Consider the following 24,937-nt stretch of genomic DNA (forward strand, 5'->3'; position numbering starts at 1 on the left):
AAAAATTAAGAAAAGATGTAGGAAAGGGTAAGAAGAGCAACATAGGTTTTTGGTGTTATCTTTTTTCAGGAAATAATTTCCATTGAGACTTTTTTGTTTAATTCGATGGCTTTTTATCAATCCATCCTAAAAGATATTATTCAGACCTAAGTAATTTAATGGAAATGGAAGTTTTATATAAATTATCATTCTTTTTATATTTTATTTTTATTTTTTAAATTTTTATAAAGATTTTATTTAGTAAATATAAATTTATAAGTATGACTTTTGAATTATAGCAGTTCTTCCCCAAATACCCAGCCTCCCACCACCAAACCATCCCAGCTTCTATTGAGTCTCCCATCCCATTCTTCATTAACATTCATTTTTAATTATCTTTATATACAGAAGATCAACTCTATGCTAAGCAAAAATTTCAATAGTTTGCACCCACACAGACACACAAAGTATAAAGTACTCTTTGAAGACTAGTTTTACTGTTAATTCTCACAGTACACACATTAAAGACAGAGGTCCTACATGGGGAGCAAGTATACAATGATTCCTGTTGTTGATTTAACAATTGACACTCTTATTTATGAAGTCAGTGATCACCCAGTGCCCTTTTCATGAGCTGCCAGGGCTATGAAAGCCTCTTGTGTCCAAATACTCCCACATTATTTAGACAGAGCCAAAAGCAAAGTAGAAGTTCTCTCCTCCCTTCAGAGAAAGGTACCTCCTTCTTTGATGGTCCCTTCTTTCCACCAGGATCTCACTCACAGAGATCTTTCATATAGGTCATTTTTTTGCCACAGTGTCTTGGCTTTCCATGCCTAAAATGCTCTCATGAGCTTTTAAGCCAGATCCAAATGCCTTAAGGGCTGATTTTGAGGCCAGAGTGCTGTTTAGGGCATTTGTCATTCTATGAATCTATTGTGTGGTCTGCTTCCTAGGTTGCGTTGTTCTCTCCTTTTTAATTCTATCAATTATTATTAGAAGAAATTTGGTCTTATTTATGTGATCCCTTTGATACTTAATCCTATCTTTATGATCAGTTATGAACTTAAACTGATCACTTTAACTAGTAAGATGGCATTGGTACCTGCCAGCTTAATGGGATTTGGAGTCCCATGGTAAGTTTTTAGCTCTACCCTTAAGGGTAAGTCCCAGGGAACGTGTGCTGAATTGTACATCTCCTCCCTCTCTTGTTCGCACTCTTATTTTTAACAGTGAATAATTTTCAATTGGATGTAAACACTTAAGAATAATTCTGTGTTAAGTAAAGAGTTCAAGCAATAGTATTAAGTAGAAAATGAAAATACTAAAAAAAATAAAAGTCCTCAATAGTCAGGACAAGAGCTAATCAAGTCATAGCTTCTCACAGTGTCAGTTTCACATGTACAGATTTCCTTTTAGGTGCTCAGTTAGCTGTCAGATCAGGGAGAACATATATTTGTCCCTTTGGGACTGGCTTATTTCACTCAGCATGATGTTTTCGAGATTCCTCCAATTTGTTGCAAATAACCAGATTTCATTTGTTTTATCACTGTGTAGTATTTCGTAGTGTATATATTCCATAATTTCTTTATCCAGTATTTCATAGATGGGCATTTAGGTTGATTCCATGTCTTAGCTATAGTGAATTGAGCTGCAACAAACATTGAGGTGCAGATAGCTCTTTTATTTGCCAATTTAATTTCCCTTGGGTAAATTCCAAAGAATGGGATGGCTGGGTTATATGGTAGGGCTATATTCAGATTTCTTAGGTATCTCCAAACTATCTTCCAATGTGGCTTTACCAGTTTGCATTCCCACCTAAGTGGATAGTGTGCTGTTTTCCCCACATCCTTGCCAGCATCTGTTGTTTGTTGATTTCTGTATGAAAGACATTCTAATTGGGGTGAGGTGAAACCTCATTGTGGTTTTCATTTACATTACCCTCATGGCTAGTGATTCTGACTATTTTTTCATGTGTCTGTTGCCCATTTGGATTTCCTCTTTTTAAAAATGTCTGTTTAGGTCCTTGGCCCATCTCTTAAGTGGGTTGTTTGTTTTTTTGTGGTGGAGTTTCTTTAACTCTTTGTAGAGTCTAGTTATTAATCCTTTATCAGTTGCATAATTTCCAAATATTTTCTCCCATTCTGTCAGTTGCCTCTTCACTTTCCTGACTCATTTGCAGTACAGAAACTTCTCAATTTGATGTAATCCTAGTTGTTAATTTTGGCTTTGGCTGCCTGTGCCTCCAGGGTCTTTTCTAAAAAGTCTTTCCCAATGCCAATATTTTGCAGGGTTTCTCCAATGTTCTCTAATAATTTGATGGTGTCAGGTCTTAGATTTAGATCTTTAATACATGTTGAGTGGATTTTTGTTTAAGATGTAAGGAAAGGTTCTTGCTTCATATTTCTGCATTGAAAATCCAGTTTTCCCAGCACCATTTGTTGAATAGACTATCCTTGCTCCAGTGATTTAGTTCCTTGATCAAATATAAGTTGGTTATAGATGTTTGGATTGATTTCTGGTGTTTCTATTCTGGTCCACTGGTCTATCCATCAGTTTTTGTACCAGAACCAGGCTGTTTTGATTATAACTGCCATGTAATATCTCTTGAATCTGGTATTGTGATGCCTCTAGCTCTGTTTTTGTTGTATAAGATTGCTTTAGCTATTTGAGGTCTCCTGTGCATCCAAATGAATTTGAGCATCATTTTTTCCAAATCTGTGTGTGAGGAATGCCTTTGGTATTTTGATTGGCATCACATTGAATCTGTAAATTGCTTTGGTAAGAATGGACATTTTGATGAATCCATGAACCTGGAAGATTTTTTCCATTTGTTTTTGTATCTTCTTGTTTCTTTTTTTAATATTTTGTAGTTCTCATCATAGAGATCTTTGAAATCCTTCATTAAGTTTATTCCAAGATCCCCTTTCAATTGTTTTGAATAGTTTGAGAAGAATTGTAGTTAGTTCTTCTTTAAATGTCTGGTAGAATTCAGCAGTGAATCCATTTGGTCCTGGGCTTTTCTTTTTTTGGGACAGCCTTTATTACTGATTCAATTTCTGACTCGGTTATGGGTCTGTTTACATTCTCTTTGTATTCATGGTTCAATTTATGTAGGTTGTTTGTGTCCAGGAATCTATCCATTTCTGATAGATTTCCCAGTTTGTTGGCATACAACTCTTTGTAGTAATTTCTGATGACTTTTTTATTTCTGTGGTATCTGTTGTTACATTCCCTTTTTCATCTCTATTTTATTGATTTGGGTCTTCTCTCTCCTTTTTTTGGTTAGCTGGGCCAATGGGGTGTCAATTTTATTTTTTTAAAAAAATCAGCTTCTCATTTTACTGATCTTTTGTAATTTTGGGGGGATTCAATTTTGTTGATTTCTCCTCTAAGTTTAAATATTTCTTTTATCCTACTAGTTTTGGGTTTGGTTTGCTATAGCTTTTCTAGATCCTTGAGAGGCATTGATAGCTCATTTATTTGGTGCCTTTCCAATTTCTTGACGTAGGCACTCTTTGCAGTAAACTGTCCTCTTAACACTGCTTTTGCTGTATCCCACGTTTTGATATGTTGTGTCGTCATCTTCATTTGTTTCCAGAAAGATATTGATTTCTCTTTTGATTTCTTCTATGACGCACTGCTCAGTCAGGAGCATGATGTTCAGTCTCCATACGTTTGCATATGCTCTAGATTCCTGACTTGTTGATTTCCAGCTTTAATCCATTGTGGTCTGAGAAGATGCATGGTATGATTTCGATTCTTTTGAATTTGATGAGACTGCTTTATGGTCTAGTATGTGGTCAATCCTAGAGACAGTTCCATGCAGCTGAGAAGAATGTGTATTCTTCAAGTGTAAGATGAAAAGTTCTGTAGATATGTTAGGTCCATTTGGTCTGTAGTGTCAATTAAATCTGCTGTTTCCCTGTCAATTTTCTGGCTGGTTTATCAGTCCATTGCTCAAAGTGGAGTATTGAAGTCCCCCAATACTATTGTATTGGAGTCTAAGTCTCCCTTTAAATCCCTTAACATATCTTTTAGATAGCCAGGTGACCTGTAGTTAGGTACATATACATTTATAATAATTACATCTTCCTGTTGAATTGATCCCTTAATCCTTATGTAGTGCCCCTCTTTGTCTCTTTTAATAGTTTTTGTGTTAAAGCCTATTTTGTCTGATACTATGATGCTACACCAGCTATTTTTTGGTTTCTGTTGGCATGGAATACCTTTTTCCAACCTTTCACTTTCAGTTTATGTGCACCTTTGTTGGAAAGGTGTGTTTCTTCTAAGCAGTAAATAGATGATTTTTTTTAATCCATTCAGCCAATCTGTGCCTTTTAATTGGAGAGTTGAGGGCATTTACATTCAATATGACTATTGATAAGTAATGACTTTGCCTGCCATTTTCCCAAACATATTCCTAATTTATGATTTGAACTTCCTTTGATCCGTTACTGAGAGATTTTTTTCCTTTACTTTCTTTCGTATTGATGACCATGTTTCTGTGTATAACACATCTTTAAGCATCTTTTGCAGGGCTGGACGAGTGGTGACAAATTCTTTCAATTTATGTTTGTTGTGAAAGGTCTTTATTTCACCTTCATCTACAAATGAGAGCTTTGCAGGGTATAATATTCTGGGATGACAGTTTTTTTCTCTTAGGACTTGGAGTATACCTATATCTATATCTGTATCTATATATATATTCTCTCCGAGCCTGCATGGTTTCTTATGTGAAGTCTGCTGTGAGTCTAACTGGAGATCCTCTGAAAGTAATCTAGCATTTATCTCTTGCACATTTTTGAATCTTTGTTTCACTGTGTTGAGTTTGATTACAATGTGTAATGGTGAGGATCATTTTTGGTCATGTCTTTTGGGAGTTCTGTGCTTCCTGTACTTTGATGTCTGTTTGCTTCTCCAAACCCAGGAAGTTTTCTGCTAGTATTTCACTAAAAAGGCCTTCTAATACTTTCTCTCTCTTCATGCCTTCAGAAATTCCTAGAACCCGAATGTTGGGTTAATTTATAATATCGTGTAGATTCCCAACAGTGTTTTTTAGATTTCTAATTTCCTCTTCTTGTCTTTGGTTTGATTGTCTACTTTCCTGTGCTCTGTCTTTTAAGTCTGATATTCTCTCTTCTGCCTCACTGATTCTTTTTTTAAGGTTCTCCACTGCATTTATTTGTTCTATTGAATTCTTCATTTAATTCTGATTTCTCTTTAATATATCAATTTCATGTTCTATTGAATTCTTCATTTCATTTTGATTCCTCCTTAAGATCAATTTCATGGGAGAGATTTTCTTTCATGTCCTGCATGGATTTCAGTAATGCGTTTGCTTTTGATTACTTCTCTGTAATCTTTTTTTTTTTTATAGTTCTAGAGATTATAAATCCATAACAATACCATTCTCACTAGATTGAAATCAAGATGCCAGCAGGGATGTGTTACTTTCTTGTTTTTTTTTTTGTTTGTTTTGTTTTTTGTTTTTTTTTTTTTTTTTTTTTGACAGGCAGAGTGGACAGTGAGAGAGACAGAGAGAAAGGTCTTCCTTTGCCATTGGTTCACCCTCCAATGGCCACCGTGGCTGGTGTGCTGCAGCCAGCGCACCGTGCTGATCCGAAGCCAGGAGCCAGGTGCTTCTCCTGGTCTCCCATGGGGTACAGGACCCAAGCACTTGGGTCATCTTCCACTGCACTCCCGGGCCACAGCAGAGAGCTGGACAGGAAGAGGGGCAACCGGGAAAGAATCCGGCGCCCCGACCGGGACTAGAACCTGGTGTGCCGGCGCCACAGGTGGAGGATTAGCCTATTGAGCCCCAGTGCTGGCCTTCTATGTAATCTTATGATCAACATTTTGAGTTCCATTTCTTGTATCTCATTGTCTTCATAATCTAGTATTTAAGTGTTGTGTTCTTTCGGGAGCACCATGTTGTCTTCCTTATTCTTGTTTTTTGGATTGTTGTGTTTGTTGTTTGGCATTTGTGGAGATACTCGTTGGTTTCTTCTCCCCCCACCCCACCCCACTGCCACATGACTCTTTAGATAAGTGGACTGTCTGCTTTCAATGAATCTCTAGAGGCTTGTAGTGGGTGTGGCCATAGAGCTCTGTTCAGTTCTCCAGGGTTAATGGTGTGCCAAAGGTGACACACCCAAGTTTGTTGTGGTAAATCTTTTCTGTTTTATTTAATCAGAAGGGAAATATATTCTGCTCAGCTGAGCTCTTCTAGATGGAAACCAGTGCCTGAGTGCTAGCCCCAGTGGGTATAATATTCATCTGCTCTTTTCCAAGGACCACACAAAGGATCTGTGTAGTCCTCAGTGTAAGTTCAGACTCCCCAGCAATGTCTCTCACCAGGTAACCAGGAACCCCTGAGCTTGTGGTGTTTCCCACTGAGACTGCTCAAAGTCTCAACCACACCATGAGTTCTGCAAAACACCCTCAGTTTTTTAATTTTTTTTTCACAGTCCTGGTTCAGAGGCTTCACACAGTCACAAGCTCCTAGTCCCCTGTTATTTCTCTCCACCAGAGTCAGGAGTCTCTGCTCAGTTGATTGCTGGGTGCAGACACAAGCTGGGGCTGCTGTCCAAAATGGTACCTGCTAGATAGGCTTGTATGCATTTGTGAGGTGATCAGAGAGAGAGAAACATGTCTGCACCGTCCTTTTTTTTTTTTTTTTCTCTCCTCTAGTTTGGCTGGTACACTTCCCCAGAGGGCTTCAAGCCTCGTTCCCTCTAGGCTCTTCCTGCTGCTTTTTCCAGTGGTTCGGTCTACTGCGGTGTCATCTCACCTCACTTTCCAGCACTGGAACATAGGCTCTCAGCTGTTGGAGTCCCTAGCCGTGGGCACCCAGGCCCTCCACATAGGTCTACCATGTCCCTCTAATCTTGGTAGAGTTTCCTCTGCTGTTTTTTCCCTAACTCTTCCCTGAGACTACACTATCTCCACTTTTTTTAAACTATCTTCTCAGGGGCTAGAGTAGTAAGCTCTCTCCCTACTCTGCCATCTTGGAACCAATCATAAATTATCTTTCAAACAATCTAGTTTTTCCATGAGTTAACTATACTCCTTTAATGAAATCCTTCTAAAACTTGTAACACCTATTCCAAGTATACTTTAAACAAAGCCAACAGTGGTTCTGAGAAGGAATGTAAGAATCACTGAGGCTGTTAAAGGAAGATTACATTAACTGTAAGGTCAATTCTTTAATCTTACCAGTTCTCTATAAACACCTTCAGGTCTTCCCTCTGATTTGGTTGATTTTTCTTTCTGCAAAACTTCCCTATTTCGGTTACCAGCAGCACTCATATTGAGATTACTTCTAGCAGTACCACCACCTCCTCCAAATGTCTTGGTCTTTAGATAAGAGAAAAATAAAAGAGAGGTAAGTTAAATAATATTCACAAACTGGTCTAAAAACTAAGCTATGAATAAATACATCTAACAAAACTTGAAGTATTTAAATGTTTCATAATTATGTCTTAATGGAAAAATGAAGCATTAACTGATTCTTTTTAAACAGCAAAAATACCCACTAGTTATAATCTCTACTTCTCAATAAAAATTAAATGATTAAAATCTTTAAGTCTCTCCAAGCAAAGTCGCCAAAATAAACTTAGGCATATAGCAACATGAAAGAAAATAAAACAATATACTGTAAATAATACATTATAAAGATTAGTTGTCAAAATCATATCTACGATAAAAGCCAGTGTCATAGCACATCAGGTTAAGCTACTGCCTGCAACACCAGCATCCCTTATGGGAGTGTCAGTTTGAGTCTAGGCTTCTCTGCTTCTGATCCAGCTCTCTGTTAATGTACCTGGGAAAGATGGCTCAAGTGCTTGGCCCCTTGCCACCTACATGGAAGACATAGATGGAGCTCCAGGCTTCTGAAATTGAACCAACTCTGGTAACTGTGGTGGCCATTTGGAGAGTGCCCCAATGGATGGAAGATTTCTTTCTCTGTCTTTCTCTCTCTGCCACCCTGCCTTTCAAATAAATAAAATAAATCTTTTTTTTTTTTTAATGATTCTAGGAAAGGATCCAAGATGGCTAAATAGTGAGAAGCTCCACTGAACTCAGAAAGATATCACACACACACACACACACACACACCACACAAAAAGACTACATTCTCAAGACGCTGAGTGAAATTTTCAGTGGAGACCTGAGAAGACAGAACAGAGATTCCATGGAGCAGTGAGGAGAAAGAATAGACACAACATCGACAGCCACTTCTGCATGAACACAGCTGGTTCCCAGCTGGGAGATGCTATCTTCCCAGAGCAAGGTGAAAGAAGGCTGTCATAAACCCCTATACTGGTGCTCTGAGGGAGAATTTCAGAATGAAATGAGAATGTCCCCTCAGGCTTCAATTCCAGCCTGGAATGCTGGCAGGTCTCTGGGACACTATTTTTGTTTTGTGAAGTGAGGCCACATTGCCTCTCCCCCTCCCCCAACCAAGTATCAGACTCAGTTTGTTGAAATGCAGCTGTACTTGAACTCTGCACTGACGAAGAACAATGGGAAGTTCCACTGCTGCTGGAGGCCACTGTGTTTGGGCATGGGGCAGCTCACACAGTGGAGAGAGGATCCCTAGCACCCCATGACTGTGGTAGTCTTGGACATAGGCTACAGAGCTGAGAGGGTTCAGAATGCAGCTGGATTCCTGTGCACCCAACTGGTCTGACTGCGGACACTCAGAATTCCCTGCATGCTGGGGACGGATCTTGTAGCGGGATCAGGGAACACCCTGCAGGGTGCATCAGTGTGCTTTACAGTGTATGTTCCTGGGTTGGTGAGGTACACTGACAATGTGAGCTCACACCAGGCTGTATATCAGTGGGTTCACCTGGCACAGAGAATGCCTGGACTGTGAGCATTCTAGCCAAATGTGACATCCTCCCCCGCACTAACCATAGCCAGATGTGATCTATCATGCCCAACTTTGGTATTGGACTCTTGCCCCATGTACAAATAGTGGTCAGCACTTCCTTGTCCAACACAAACACCTAGAATTTAATTGTAAGCCTTAAGTACTCCACCTTAGAGGCATACTTCCAGGAAATATTGCAATCAGTTAAAAAAATCCATCCTACAGGGGAGATAGAAACAAGAGATATCTCTGATTCACAAAAATCAATGTAGAAACACAAAAACCATGAACAAGGAAGGCGATGTCTCCCTAAAAGGAACACAATAGGGACTGGTGCTGTGGCACAGTGGGTAAAGCTGTTCGCAGTGCTAGCATCCCACATGGGCATCAGTTTGGGTCCCAGCTGCTACACTTTTTTGTTTTTTGACAGGCAGAGTGGACAGTGAGAGAGAGAGACAGAGAGAAAAGTCTTCCTTTTTCCATTGGTTCACCCCCCCAATGGCCCCTGCGGCTGGCGCACTGTGGCCAGCACACCGCGCTGATACGAAGCCAGGAGCCAGGTACTTCTCCTGGTCTCCCATGGGGTACAGGACCCAAGCACTTGGGCCATCCTCCACTGCACTCCCAGGCCACAGCAGAGACCTGGACAGGAAGAGCAGCAACTGGGACAGAATCCGGCGCCCCGACCAGGATTAGAACCCGGGGTGCCAGAGCTGCAGGTGGAGGATTAGCCTATTGAGCTGTGGCGCTGGCCTATTCCACTTTCGATCCAGCTCTCTGTTACAGCCTGGGAAAGCAGTGGATGATGATGGCCCAAGTCCTTGGGCCCCTGCACCCACGTGAGAGACTCAGAAGAATCTCCTGGCTCCTGGCTTCAGATTGGCACAGCTCCTGCTGTTGCAGCCATCTGGGGAGTGAACCAGCCAGTGGAAGACACTCACTCTCTCTTTCTCTCTCTCTCTCTCTCTGTCTCTCTCTCTCTCTCTCTCTCTCTGCCTCTCTCTCTCTCTCTCTCTCTGCCTCTCTGTAACTCCACCTTTCAGATAAATAAATAAATCTTAAAAAAAAAAAAAAAGGGCATGCAGATCTGGCTGAAAAGCCCATGAGAGTATTTCAGGCATGGAAAGCCAAGACACTCTGGCAAAAGATCTCTGTGAGTGAGATCCCAGTGGAAAGAACAGGTCTTCAAAGAAGGAGGTACCTTTCTCTGAAGGGAGGAGAGAACCTCCACTTTGACTATGACCTTGTCTAAACAAGATAAGAATCGGAGAACTCAGAGGGCTTCCATAGCCTTGGAAACTCATGACTGGAGCATAGGGAGACTACTGATGCCATAGACAGGAGTGTCAATTGGTAAAGTCAACAACAGGAGTCACTGTGCACTTACTCCTCATGTAGGATCTCTGTCCTTAATGTGCTGTACATTGAGATTTAATGCTATAACGAGTACTCAAACAATATATTTCACTTTGTGTTTCTATGGGGGTGCAAACTGTTGAAAGCTTTACTTAATGTATACTAAACTGATCCTCTGTAAAAAAAAAAAAAAAAGAAATTATCAACTCCCAACTTGACTCTCACTGGGATTAAACATGACAATAGGTCTGATCTGATTTGATCATCATTTAAAAAAATCATCTATTATTTTTCACTTTATGTTTCTGTGTGGGAGCAAACTGTTGAAATCCGTACTTAATGTATACTAAGCTGATCTTCTGTAGATAAAGAGAATCGAAAATGAATCTTGATGTGAATGGAAGGGGAGAGGGAGTGGGAAAGGGGAGGGTTGCGGGTGGGAGGGACGGTATGTGGGGGAAGCCATTGTAATCCATAAATCGTACTTTGGAAATTTATATTCATTAAATAAAAGTTAAAAAAAAAGATTTAAACACACACAAAAAAAGGAACACAATAATCCATTAATACTGAATTGTGAAGAAGGAGAGATTGACAAAATGCTTGAAAACAAATTCAGAAGAATGATTCTAAGGTTACTCAAACATACAGAGAAACAGTTCTATGAAATAAAAAAATCAGTACATGACATGAATGAGAAATTCTAAAAAGAGATTTAAAAAAAAGAAATATTAGAAATTAAGTATTCAATAAACCAAATAAAATATACAGTGGAAAGCCTTCATAACAGACTTGGTGAGGCTGAGGAAAGAATACTCAATATAGAAGATAGGTTTTTGGAAATGTCTTAAAAAGAAAGACAAAGAAAGAGAAATAAACAGAGAAAGAGAAACAAACCAGCAAGAACAAAAACAGGGCCGGCGCCGCAGCTCAATAGACTAATCCTCCACCTAGCGGCTCTGGCACACCGGGTTCTAGTCCCGGTCGGGGCGCCGGATTCTTTCCCGGTTGCCCCTCTTCCAGGTCAGCTCTCTGCTGTGGCCCAAGAAGGCAGTGGAGGATGACCCAAGTGCTTGGCCCTGCACCCCATGGGAGACCAGGAGAAGCACCTGGCTCCTGCCTTCGGATCAGCTCAGTGTGCCAGCCGCAGCGCGCCAGCTGTGGCGGCCATTGGAGGGTGAACCAACGGCAAAAGGAAGACCTCTCTCTCTCTCTCTCTCTCTCTCTATCCACTCTGTCTGTCAAAAAAAAAAAAAACAAAAACAAAAACAGTATTCTAAGGGATACCATCAAATGACTAAAAATATGAGTCTTGGGAGTTCCTGAAGGTAGAGAATAAATGAATGGCTTAGAGGGGGCCAGCACTGTGGCGTAGCAGGTTAACCACCATCTGCAGTGCCAGCATCCTTCGAGAGCACTGGTTCAAGTCTTGGTGCTTCACTTCTTATCCACCTCCCTGCTAATGCCTAGTAAAAGCTGCAGAAAATTGCCCAAGTACTTGAGCCCCTGCATCCAAGTAGGACCCAGAAGAAGCTTCTGGCTCCTGGCTTTGGATTGGCCCAGTTCCGAACACTGCAGCCATTTGAAGAATAACCAGTATATGGAAAATCTCTCTTTTTCTCCTTCTCTAACTCTGCTTTTCAAATAAATAAATAAATCTTTTGTTTTAAGAATGGCCTACAAAACCTAGTCAGTGAAATAATAGCAGAAAGTTTCCCAAATTCAGAGAAAGATATGGACATCCAAATAAAAGAAGCTCACAGAACCCCAATTTTGCATGATCAGAAAAGATCCTCACAATAACACATTGCAGTCAAACTTTCAAACGTAAAACACAGAATATCCTAAAATTTGCAAGAGAGAAACTGCAGATCACTTTTAAAAGAACTCCATCAGACTGACAACATGTTTCTCAACAGAAACTCTATAAGAGGGTAAAATAGAGATACAATCCATTTCCTAAAAGAGAAAAATTGTCAACCCAGGATACTTTATGAACCAGCAAGATATCATGCATAAATTAAGATGAAATAAAGACCTCCCAAGACTGAAATTGAAAGAATCTGTCACCACTCAGCCAGCTTACAAATGATACTTAAGGATGTACTATATACAAAGACATAAAGATAATCAGTATCACAAAACAATTTGAAGACAGAAAACTTCCTAGTAAAAGATCAAAGGAAATTCAGAACAAACATTCAGAATATTTATAGAAAAATGGCAGGATCAATTCATTACTTACCAATAATAATCTTGAATGTAAACAGACTAAAGCCCCTAATTAAAAAGACACAGACTGGCAAAAAAGAATAAAAAACAAGACCTATCTATATGTTGCCTACAAGAAACACACTTCACCAATAAAAATTCACAAAGACTGAAAGTGAAAGACTGTAAAAAAGACATTCAATGCAATTGGAAATCAAAAGCAAGAGTAGCTATACTCATACCACACAAAATAGACTTTAAGACAAAAATTGTTAAAAGAGACAAAGAAGGTCACTATATAATGGTTAAGGGATCAATTCAACAAGATGTGACAGCAGTAAATATACACGCACTCGATGCTAGGGCATCTAGTTTTATAAAACAAATGCTAATGGATCTAAAGGGAGACATAAGCTACAATACAATGAAAAGGAGGATACCAACATCCAACTTTCACCAATGGATGGATAAACCAGACAAAAAAAAAAATCACACAGAGCTACTCTACAATATCAACCACATGGATCTCATAGATGTATACAGAGCATTCAGTTGCAGAACACACACTGTTTTAATGAGTGCATGAAACATTCTCCAGGATATGCCAAATATTAAGCCATAAACAAGTCTAAACAAATTCAAAATAAATGAAATCATATCATGTATCCTGACCACAACCGAATGAAAAGGTAGAAAATAACAATAAAAGTAACTAGAAAATATACAAACATACAGATACTGAACATACTCCTGAATGCACAATGGGTTCTAATAGAAATCAAGAGGGAAATAAAAAATTTTCTTGAAATAAATGAAAATGAAAACACCTCATCAAAGCTTAGAGAATACAGCAAAAGCACTGGGAAGACGAAACTTTAGGGGTCCGACACTGTGGCATAGTAGGTTCAGCCTCTACCTGCAGTGCCAGCATCCTATATGGAGACCAGTTTGAGTCCTGGCAGCTCCTCTTCCAATCCAGCTCCCTGTAGATGGCCTGGGAAAGCAGCAGAAGATGGCCCAAGTGCTTGAGCCCCTGGACCCGCATGGGAGACCAGGATGAAGCTCCTGGCTCTTGGCTTCAGATCAGCTCAGCTCCAGCCATTGAGACCATTTAGGGAGTGAACCAGAGGATGGAAGACCTCTCTCTGTCTTTTCCTCACTGTCTGTAACTCTGCCTCTCAAATAAATAAATGTTAAAAAAAAAAAAAAAAAAAAGAGGAAACTTCAGGAGCCAGAACTGTGGTGGAACAGGTTAAACCACCACCTGCAATGCTGGCATCCCATATGGGAACCGATTCAAGTCCCAGCTGCTCTACCGCCAATGCAGCTTGCTGCTAATGCTCCTGGGAAAACAGAGGAAGATGGCCCAAGTACTTGGACCCCTATACCCACGTGGGAGACCCAGATGAAGCTCCTGGCTCCTGGTTTTGGCCTGGCCCAGCCCCAGCTATTGCAACCATTTTGGGAGTGAACCAAAAGATGGAAGATCTCTCTCTCTCTCTCTCACTCACTCTCCCTCTGGCTTTCAAATAAATAAAATAAATCTATAAAAAAGGAAACTCTAACAATAAGTATCTATACCAAAAAATCGGAAAGTATCAAATAAAAGATTAAACATTACATTTCAAGAACATGGAAAACAAGAACAAACCAAATGCAAAATTTTAAGAGGAAAGAAATAATAAAAATTAGAAAATGAACAAAATTGAAATTTAAAAAACTATGTAAAAGATCAGTGAAATGAATAGTTTTTTTTTAAATCAAAATAAAACTGATAAACCATTGTTCCAAATAACCAAAAAGGCAGGGGGAGTGCAGGGGGTAAAAAAATCAAAATTAATAAAATCAAAGATGAAAAAGGAGACATTACAATGGATACCAGAGAAATACAAAAAAAAATTAGAAATTATTACAATAACTATATGGCCAAAAATTGGAAAATCTACAAGTATACAGATACTTGGGCCATCTTCAGCTGCTTTCCCAGATGCATTAACAAGGAGCTGGATTGAAAGTGGAGCAGCTGGGTCTCAAACCAGTACCCATGTAACTTTCTCTGAAGGGAGGAGAGAACTTGCACTTTGCTTATTATGGCTTTGTCTAAATAAGGTCGGAGTTTGTGAACCCAAGAGGCTTCCATAGCCTTGGCAGCTCATGACAAGAGCCTCCAGTGATTACTGACACCATAAATAAAAGTGTCAATTATTATATCAACAACAGGAGTCACTGTGCACTTGTTCCCCACATAGGACCTCTTTCCTTAATGTGTTGTACTATGGGAATTAACGGAAACACTAGTCTTCAAACAATACTTTATACTTTGTGTGTCTGTGTGGATGCAAACTGTTGAAATCTTTACTTAGTATAGAGCTGATCTTCTGTATATAAAGATAATTAAAATTAATCTCAGGGGCCGGCGCAGGTTAACACCCTGGCCTGCAGTGTCAGCATCTCATATGAGTGCCGGTTCGCGTCCCAGCTGCTCCACTTCTCATCCAACTCAGTAGAAGATGTAGAAGTAGAAGCAGCAGAAGATGGCATTAAGTCCTTGGGCCCCTGCACCAGCATGGGAGAACCAAAAGAAGCTCCTGGCAGATGGCTTCAGATCGGCGCAGCTCTGGCCGTTGTGGCCAACTTAGTGAACCATTGGATGGAAGACTTCTCTCTGTCTCTGTCTGTCTCTTTCTGTCTCTCTCTCTCTCTCTCTCTCTGCCTCTCCTCTGTGTAACTCTGACTTACAAATAAATAAATAAATCTTTAAAAAATGAATCTTAATGAAGAACGGGATGAGAAAGAGTAGGAGATGGGATGGTTTGTGGGTGGGAGGGTGGTTATGGGGGGAAGAACCGCTATAATCCAAAAGCTGTAATTTCAAAATTTATATTTATTAAAGTTTTCTATAAAAAATAAGATAAAATGAAAAATTTAAACCTGGGGAAAAAAACCTACAATGCACCATGTCTCTGATAATATCAATCAAGTAAAGTTAATTAAATTTTAATTTCATTAATAGCCTTCTAAATAAACCAGTGCCTATGGGGGATGCCAGCACTGCAGGCGGAGGCTTAACTTTCTGTGCTACGGCGTTAATCCCAGAAGACATTTTCTTACTAAAATTATTTAAAATATCAATCATTATCTTTAATAAGATAAAGTATAAGTTCTTATTTTATTAGATCTACAGACTATAAAACTAGTATATAACCAGATGTTTAATTTAATACTGTACAAGTAACTACTGTGGGATGCTTTTCAATCATTAATTTTTATCTTTCCAAACAAAAGGTCTTTATGGTCTGGTTCTTTCACAATAGTTTTATAAAACAAAAATGAGGGGCCAGATCAAGTGCTGTGGCACAGTGGGTTAAGCCACTATCTGCAGTGCCAGCATGCCATATGGGTGGCCAGTTCAAGGCCTGGCTGCTCCGCTTCTGATCGAACACCCTGTTAACATGCATGTACCCATGTAGGAGACCCAGATGGAACTCTTGCCTCCTGGCTTTGGCCTGGCCCAACCTCACCCACTGTGGCCATTTGGGGAATGAACCAACAGACGGAAGATCTCATTCACCTTCTCTCTCTGTATCTCTGCCTTTCAAATTAAAAAAAAAAAAAAATCTTAAAAAAAGTCTTTAATATAAATTTATAGAACATATGGAAATTATTTTGAAAGATATGAAAATATAAAGAAGTAGAGGCTCTGGCATAGTGAGGTAGTGATCTAAGCAGCCACCTGCAACCCCAGAATTGCATATGAGAGCACCAGTTCAAGTCCTGGCTGTTCTGCTTCCGATCAAGTTCCCTGCTAATGTGTCTGGGAAAGCAGCAGAAGATGACCCAAGTATTTGGGCCTTTGCACACCCATGTGGGAGACCTAGTTGGAACTCCGTACTCTGACCAGCCCCAGCCTGTGGCCTTTGGGGGAGTGAAGCATAGGATGGAAGATTTCTTTCCTTCTCTCTCTCTCTGTCCCCCTGTAATTCTGCCTTTCAAATTAGTAAAAATAAATACTCCAACAAAAATTTTAAAAAAACTTGAACTTGTATTAGTAAAATGGTTTATGAAATCAAGTTTAAAAAATAAATGTGAAATATCTTGATATTTGTATAACTTAATACTTGATGTAAGAAAAATATTTATATCAATATGATAAAAAGTTTAATAGACCAGGAGACAATGTAGAATAGGTAAGAACACAGGCCTTCGACCTAGACAATGCTAGGACTAATCTTAGCTCAGCCATTTACAAGCTCCCACCCTCAGGTAAATCACTTCACTTCTATCTTTCACTGAGCCTTGGGTTTTTCATCCTTAAAATTAAGATGAGAAAACATACTTTGTGAGGATTAAATGGCAGAATCTATAAGAAATGATTATCTCTGGAACTGGGAAATGACAAACACTCAGTAACAGATGGTAATTACTATTTTAGTGAATACACTAGAATATACTTATGTGAGAAGTCTGGAGACTGACCTGTTCCAAATTATAAATATATTTCCAGAATTTACATTCCATAACTCAAAACGTGTTTCTCTTTTAGTGTTAGTGAAATAGTTTTATATCCTGGATGCATTTGCTTATTATTTTCTTTCCATTTTATAGATTAAGGAAGAGAGTAAATAGAATTTTCAAATTGCTTCTGACTGCTTTAAGAGGGTTGTCATGCAGTACAGCATACAAATATCTAGATCTTGTGCATATTATGTAAATTAATCATTCTTGAAACCATGATGACCTTGAAATTCAAGAAGGAACGTAATGTTGTCTAGCAAGCTTATGTGTTTCCCTAGCCCATTCAACCTCTCAATTTTCCAAACCACTTTTCCAACCTCCAATACCTTCTTCCCTGTTGTTACTGTTGACCTTGCTTACTTCTTTACTGAAAAACTAAAATAACCACTAAAGAACTTGTGTAAATGTTTACCCCCATTAAGAGGAACCTAAGAGAATTTTCCATTACTTTTCAGTCATTATCTTACATTATTTTCCAACTACTTTAATAAATTCAATATTCTCTCCCAAGTGACACATTTTCTACAGTCTCTTGTTTTTATGCTGTATTACCAGTCATATCTTGCTGGTTCAAATTCTTTTTAAAAAAAAATATTTACTTTATTTATTTGAAAGACAGAGTTACACAGAGAAGTACAGACACAGAGAGAGAAAGTTCTTCCATGCACTGGTTCACTACCTAAATGGCTGAAGCTGAGCTGATCTGAAACCAGGAGCCAAGAGCTTCTCCTGGGTCTCCCACATGGGTGCAGGGGCCCAAGAACTTGGGCCATCCTCCGATGCTTTCCCACATTTGCAGGGAGCTGGATCAGAAGTGGAGCAGTTGGGACTTGAACCGTTTGCCAATATGGGATGCTAGTGCTGCAGGCCGGGATTTTAACCCGCTGCACCACAGCCCTGGACCCTCTGGTTCAAATTCTTCCACCTAAAATTCTCTAAAATTGAAATGCTATAAGACCCATTCCTTATCCCTCTCTCTTCTTTTTCAAAAGTCATTCCTTTGGTGATTTCATTTGGTCTCTTGATTTTAAGTAACATCCATATTCCTACAACTCTCAAATACATGTGTCTACCCTAAAGCTCACTCTTCAATTACACTCTTTTGTCTCACTAGCAAACACTTCTATACGAATGTCTGATAGACATCCTGATAGTCATGTTCAAAACAGATCAAGAAATCTTCCCCACACATCTACTCCATGACAGCCTTCTTCATTTCAAGTTAGGCAGCTCTAACCTGCCAATTTCTCAGAGGAAAGCCCTTAGAAATATTCTTCTTTACCCCTGTCTTCTCTCAAACTCCACATTCAATTTCTCAGAAACCCCAAGTTTGTTAGTTCATTCTGAGCTTCCATCAGATACTTTTTCTTATATAAACTGAGTCCTGAAATATGTTTTACTTTTTAAAAAAACTATCAAATATTTGTGGGAAAATACAATGTGATTAATTATGACTTTAAATAATTAAGTATATTACTATTAACTATACTCCAATAGACAGACAGACAGACATAATCACATTAAACAAAATCCCTGGAAAGAATGTTTCTTCTGAAACTAATGTAAATCAAAATAACAACTTTCCTATAACCATTAAGAAATATCAATATTCCCAATATATTCCTCTGAAACTCAATAATTTTAATATCTGGGGGTGGGAAGGAATAAACAAATTCCATGTAAACTATATAAAATGTATTAACTTCAGAAATGTTCAAAATATTCTATAAAATGTATCTCAAAACAGAAGAAATTCTGCAGAATGGCACAGTAATTCTTTGAAAACTTTGAACAAAAGTGCCATGACCTGCGTGGTAATAACAGTAGATAACAGTAGTAGTTCTAAACACTTCAACATGATCAGGTTTTTTTTAACTTTTTTTTTTTTTTTTTTACTTAAGGTAAACAAATATCACATATTTCACATATACAGATTTAGGAACACATGCTACTTCCCAGCCTATGTTCCCCCTGTCCTTGCTCCCACCCTTCCTTCTCCTTGCTTTCTTATTCCCTCTCAAGTTTTACCATGACCTACTTCCGGTTTACTTTATACTCATAAGATTAACCCTACACTAGGTAAAGAGTTCAACAAATAGTAAGAAGGAAAAAAGAATATTGTTCTCCAATAGTAGAGGCCAGGGCTATAAGTAATTATTGAATTTCAAAATGTCAATTTTACTCCAATACATTACATGTTAGGTTATCTATTAGTTACCACAGATCAGGGAAAACATATGGTATTTGTCTTGTGGGGTGGGGACTGGCTTATTTAACCAAGTATAATGGTTTCCAGTTGCATCTATTGTGTTGCAAAAGACAGGATTTCATTCCTTTTTATGGATCAGTAGTATTCCATACTGTGTGTGTATGTCTGTGTGTGTGTGTGTGTGTGTACACAATTTTTTTATCCAGTCAGCAGTTCATGGACATCTGAACTGAGTCCATATCTTAGCTATTATGAATTAAGCCTCAATAAACATGGGGGTACAGATAACTCTTCCCTAAGCTGATTTCATTTCTATTGGGTAAATTCTCAGGAGTGGGACTACTGGGTCATATAGTAGGCCTATTTTCCACTCTCTGAAGTATTGCCATACTGTGTTCCACAATGGCTATACTAGTCACATTCCCATCAATAGTGGTTTAAGGTACATTTTACCCCACATCCTTGCCAGCATTTATTGTTTTCAACATGATCAGTTTTAATTCTCACAGCAACCATATGAAATAGGTACCACGATTATCCCCAGATTTCACAAATGAATAAAAATAGGGTTGAAAAAGCTATGAGAGCTACCCAATGCAGTCAGCAGGATATGTTTCCAGGTTATCTGACTGTAGAACTTGTGCTTCTGAGCCTTACACTAGACTAATGATAGAAGGACACCACAGTAGTTCCAATGTTGTGGCTTAATGGGTAAAGCCGCTGCCTGCAATACCAACATCCCATACAGGCACCAGTTCATGTCCCAGATGCTCCTCTTCTTATCTAGCTCCCTGAAAATGGTCTTAGAAAAGCAGAAGATGGTCCAAATGGTTAGGCCCCTGCCATCCACATAGGAGACCCAGAAGAAGTTCCTGGATCTTAGCTTCAGCCTCACCCATTCCTAGCCATTGTAGCCATCTGGGGAGCGAATCAGAGGATAGATGATCTGTATGTGTGTGTGTGTGCGTGTGTGTGTAACTCTTTCAAATAAATAATCTTACTATTTTTCTTTAAAAACAAAAAAAAAAAAGAGACCACAGTAAGAACAACCAAAATTCCAGAAGTCTACATAAACTTCAAAATTTAAGAGCAAGTAGTTGTTAGGGATGCTTTATTATGGATTTGGAATAATGGAAACTATCTCAATCTCACTAATCTTTTCAAGAAATCTGTCTAAGCAATTAATTCATGAGCTAAATTTTCTTACCAAAATCTAAAAATCAGTAAGTAACTAGAGAAAATATCTAGTCCAAATAAGCAAGAAATGCAACACCATTAAAAGAGAATGTTTGGCTATTAAGTGTGTGAGTACATGTGTGTATATGTGTGTAAATATACAAATAACCCAAAGGTAAAAAAATTTTATTTTGTTAAATATAACATTGGATAGAAATGGACAAAAATATTAAGACTGACCCACTGATTTACCCTGCAATTTTTATTCATTCTTCATTCCTCAATATCAAAGGAGGAAATTATACTGAAAAGGTGTCAACTACCCCAACTAACAACAGGAAACCTTCTTTCATTAATCAATGTTGTGTTCAATTGTTAACACTGTCAAGAAGCAATGGGAGAGAGAGAGATCAGAAGGATGATTTGCTATCACGAGTAACTTATTAAAACTGCCAAGGAGATGCAGAAAAAGAACATGTGAATAAAACAGGTAAACCAAAGACCCCATAAAGTAGCGAGGCACTTTCTACCTATGAATATACAATAAAGTCAAAGCTTTGGAGTAGTTATGTTGTGTGAAAAGGCAATAATGACCATGACCAATCTAAATATAATATGATACGAAATAAGAGAAAATAGCAATGATTTAATTTCTTACTTCTTTGCTCTTTGCAACTTCAGCAATTGCAGCAGTCCTTTGTTTTTCAAATTCATCATTATCATTTGTAGGTTTGACAGGCATTGTAACTTGCAACGTCTTTCTTCGGTCAAGTTCTTTGCTATCCACTTGAACATGAGACACACACTTCTGGTAAAATAAATAAAAATAAGTCAGTGTTTCCAATAAAGATTCAATATTTCATGAGAAAGTAAAATTTCTTTAAAAGAAATGTTTATATCTCTTAAAATAGCTTAGAGGTCACAAAACTACAATTCTATCCTGTAGATACGCCAGGGCAGTGGCATAGTAGGTTAAGTATCTGCCTGCAACAACAACATCCCATATGAGTGCCTGTTCAAGTCCCAGCTGCTCCACTTCTAATCCAGCTCCCTGCTGATGGCCTGGGAAAGCAGTGGAAGATGGTCCAAGCGCCTGGGTCCCTACACTAGCATGGGAGCTCAGGAAGAAGCTCCTGGCTCCTGACTTCGGATTGGTGCAGCCCCGGCCATTGCAGCCATTTAGGGAGTGAATCAGCAGATGGAAGACTTCTCTCTCTCTCTCTCCCTCTCTCTGTCTGTAACTATGCCTCTCAAGAAAATAAATAAATATCTGAAAAAAATTTTAAAAAAGGTAGAAAACTGATTTAATTTCCTCTTAAATAAATGTAACTACTAAATACAAGTAAAAGCTGTAGAAAAATGTGGTCATGTAAACCAGGGCACAAATGAGGGGTTTTCAAAAAGTTAATGGGAAATGCATATTACAAATAAAGAATACATGGATTTCAAAATTATTGTGCATCTCAAATACTTATCTTTTAAATGCATTTTCCCATTAACTTTTTAAGGACCCTGTGTTTAAAGCATATATTGCAACAAAAGATATAGGTTTCATTTTAGAGTAATAATTTAAAATAATTTTAGATTTTAAACAGTCTAATGCACAAGAAGAGGTAGATTTAGTCTTGCAATTATGAGCCTAATTTCCACATTATGTCACAATATCCGTATATGAGTTGGATAGGACAGTTATTTTAATAAATGAAAAGGCATCTCTGCATTTAATGAACCAAAAGCTAAAAATACTCTGTCCCTCAAACTATAAAGTTTTTTAAGTCTCATAAAATAAATTAAGAAAGGCATTACTTGCCTAAAAATAAATCCTGAGTTTTGGTCTCCACACCATTTTTACCAATAAAATTCCTATCAAATGTACCTTTTCTCAATTCATTAATAAAAAGGAGATCTTTGCAAACAAAGGTATTACATACATATTTATTCAGCAGTATAAATACATCCTTTTGATACCAAAACACACACACACAGCATTATCTATCTTTTAACCTAGATAAAGGGCTGCAATATGCTGTGTAAGAACTTTTCAGAGTGGGCCAGCACCGTGGCATTATAGGCTAAGCCTCCACATGCAGTGCCGCCATCCCATATATATGGGTGCCAGTTCTCATCTCAGCTGCTCCGCTTCTGATCTAGTTCTCTGCTTATGGCCTGCCTGGGAAAGCAGTAGAAGATGGCCCATGTGCTTGGGTACCTGCACCCACATGGTAGACCCAGAAGAAGGTCCTGGCTCTGGATTGGCCCCACTCTGGTCTTTGTGCCCATTTGGGCAATGAAACAGCAGATGGAAGACCTTTCTCTCGTCTCTCCCTCTCTCTGTGTGACTCTAGCACTCAAATAAATAAATTTAATTTTTTTTAATTTTTCAGAATGAACTTTGTAAACAAATATTATTGTAAGTCTACCTTTTGTTATACTTCCTAACCCAAAAAAAAGCAGCACAGTACCCTTCAATTTCTTGAAAATAACTAGATCATAAGTTTCCCTGGGGAAAAAAAAAGTTGATAAGTCAACTTAAATAATTTATAAGAAGAAACATTATCAAGAAATTTTTTTTTTTTTTGACAGGCAGAGTGGACAGGGAGAGAGAGAGAGACAGAGAGAAAGGTCTTCCTTTTGCCATTGGTTCACCCTCCAATGGCCGCCACAGCTGGCGCGCTGTGGCTGGCACACTGAGCTGATCCGAAGGCAGGAGCCAGGTGCTTCTCCTGGTCTCCCATGGGGTGCAGGGCCAAGCACTTGGGTCATCCTCCACTGCCTTCTTGGGCCACAGCAGAGAGCTGGCCTGGAAGAGGGGCAACCGGGAAAGAATCCGGCGCCCCGACCAGGACTAGAACCCTGTGTGCCAGCGCCGCAAGGCGGAGGATTAGCCTAGTGAGCCGCGGCACCGGCCTTCAAGAAAATTTTTAATGGAAAAGTAAGTTCTTATAGAAAAAGTATTTCTTATTTTCAACTATATGTTATTAGACTCTGTTTTCATTCTGTAAGAATACCAACATGGATCACACCACAGGACTTCCTATATCCTTTCATTTAGGTCTTTGTTCAAAAACACACAATTAATATCAACATATTTTAAAAATACTTTCAAATTAACCATGCTGCAAGTATGACTAATTTTGAGGAGACTTTATGAAAATGGCTTTTGAAGAGAATGGCAGTCAACTGATTATTTATCTTTTGATCTAGATTTTTTTTCATTCTAAAACTTAAAGACACACACACATACACACACACACACAACAAACCTTCTTGAAATATAGGTCTCTGTTTCCTACCTGTTAGATCTCTAACTTGTCTTCACTCTCAGCACACTCAAGGAAAAAAGCAAATACAAGGAGGATTACCAACAGCTAAATTTGGGTGGCCATCATTAGGGAAGAACAAGCTGCCACAGGAATTCTCAGATTCATCAGTAAAAAAGCAAGGAATGCTGGAAATCATTGTGAGTGTGATTTGGTGCTGAGTACAACCAGGAAGACACAAGATAAAGGACCACTGAATAGCAACCTAAAGGTAAAACTTTACAACAAGGAAGACTGAAAAACAGGGAGTAGGTAGAAAATCATTTGTTTATGTAGAAGAGGGATCAGGATTGCAGAGGCTGAAAAGGAAAATGTCCACTGGAAATAAAGTCAAGTTCCTGAGATTGAGTGTTTGGAGTGAGGCAGAATCTGAGAAGGGAGAATTGGGAAAGCAGGTCATCCAGGAGTACAGGGATGCTCCTCCCTACTCCACCTCCTCACCTGGATCACTTTGTGAGGCTTCACTTTTCTTTCTCCTTCTCTCCATTTTACTGAACAAAAGAAAAATTGTGGCATATTTTGGCTTTTACTTTTGAATTTGCCTTAAAAAATACAAATTCTTTTCCCAATTCTACCAGTTGTAAGTTCCTATCCAGATACAGCTCTTAAATGATTCAATCTTGGGGTTAACAGCAAAATTATTAAATTCCTTGAATTCCATATTTCCATATAACTCCATGACCTCTGAACAACTAGTTCAGCTCAACGTTGAACAAACATAGCTTGAATACAAATGAAAAACTTTTTATTGAGTTAATTCATCTAGCAATATGAACATCAGTACCTGTCCAAAAGGCACAAAAGGAGGGGGCCCACCTTCGGTTCCAATATTGCTTCTATTGTGTTTGGATAAGCTCTGTGAAAAAAGTCAGTCAGAAAACAGAAATTACACATAAAAATATATTTGCGACATTTATAATATTCTAGGAATCTATTTCTTTGATTTTATATATTTTTCAAATTCGAGAGGCAGAGACAAGAGAGACAGAGAAAAACAACCAATCAGAGCTCCCATCTGCCCATTTACTCCCCAATTCTCTGCAATGGCCAGAGTTGAGATGGGGCCAGAACTCAATCCAAGCCTCCCACAGGGTTTCAGAAAGCCAGTTACTTGAGTCATCACTGACAGCTCCCAGGATCTGCAATGGTAGGAAGCTGCAGCAAGGAAGAAGAGCCAGGAATCAAACTGAGGCATTCTGCTGCAGGACATAGGCATCTTAACCATTAGGCTAAATATCTGCTCCCCTCTGAGTAGATTCTTAGGAAACAAAACAGGGGAGAGGCCTTTAAATT

The 24,937-nt window shown here is 38.7% G+C and overlaps 1 protein-coding gene across 3 annotated transcripts in view; it reads right to left on the minus strand.

Annotated features, from left to right (window-relative positions):
* Window positions 1-24,937, minus strand: part of TDRD3 (tudor domain containing 3) — a 190,014-nt gene that overhangs the window by 68,399 nt on the left and 96,678 nt on the right. For all 3 annotated transcript variants that reach the window (XR_007920946.3, XM_008260040.5, XM_089303623.1), the window contains exons 6-8: window positions 24,429-24,500; window positions 20,983-21,132; window positions 7,195-7,335 (exon numbers count right to left, since the gene is read on the minus strand). Coding sequence is in view for 2 of the 3 variants with exons in the window: in XM_008260040.5 (XP_008258262.1) it covers window positions 7,195-7,335; window positions 20,983-21,132; window positions 24,429-24,500 (363 nt within the window). In the remaining variant the exon portion in view is untranslated. The remainder of the gene's footprint in view (window positions 1-7,194; window positions 7,336-20,982; window positions 21,133-24,428; window positions 24,501-24,937) is intronic.

The sequence above is a fragment of the Oryctolagus cuniculus genome, chromosome 9 (genome assembly GCF_051225735.1).
Source record: "Oryctolagus cuniculus isolate XC-2025 breed Fujian yellow rabbit chromosome 9, ASM5122573v1, whole genome shotgun sequence".
Classification (NCBI taxonomy): Eukaryota; Metazoa; Chordata; class Mammalia; order Lagomorpha; family Leporidae; genus Oryctolagus; species Oryctolagus cuniculus.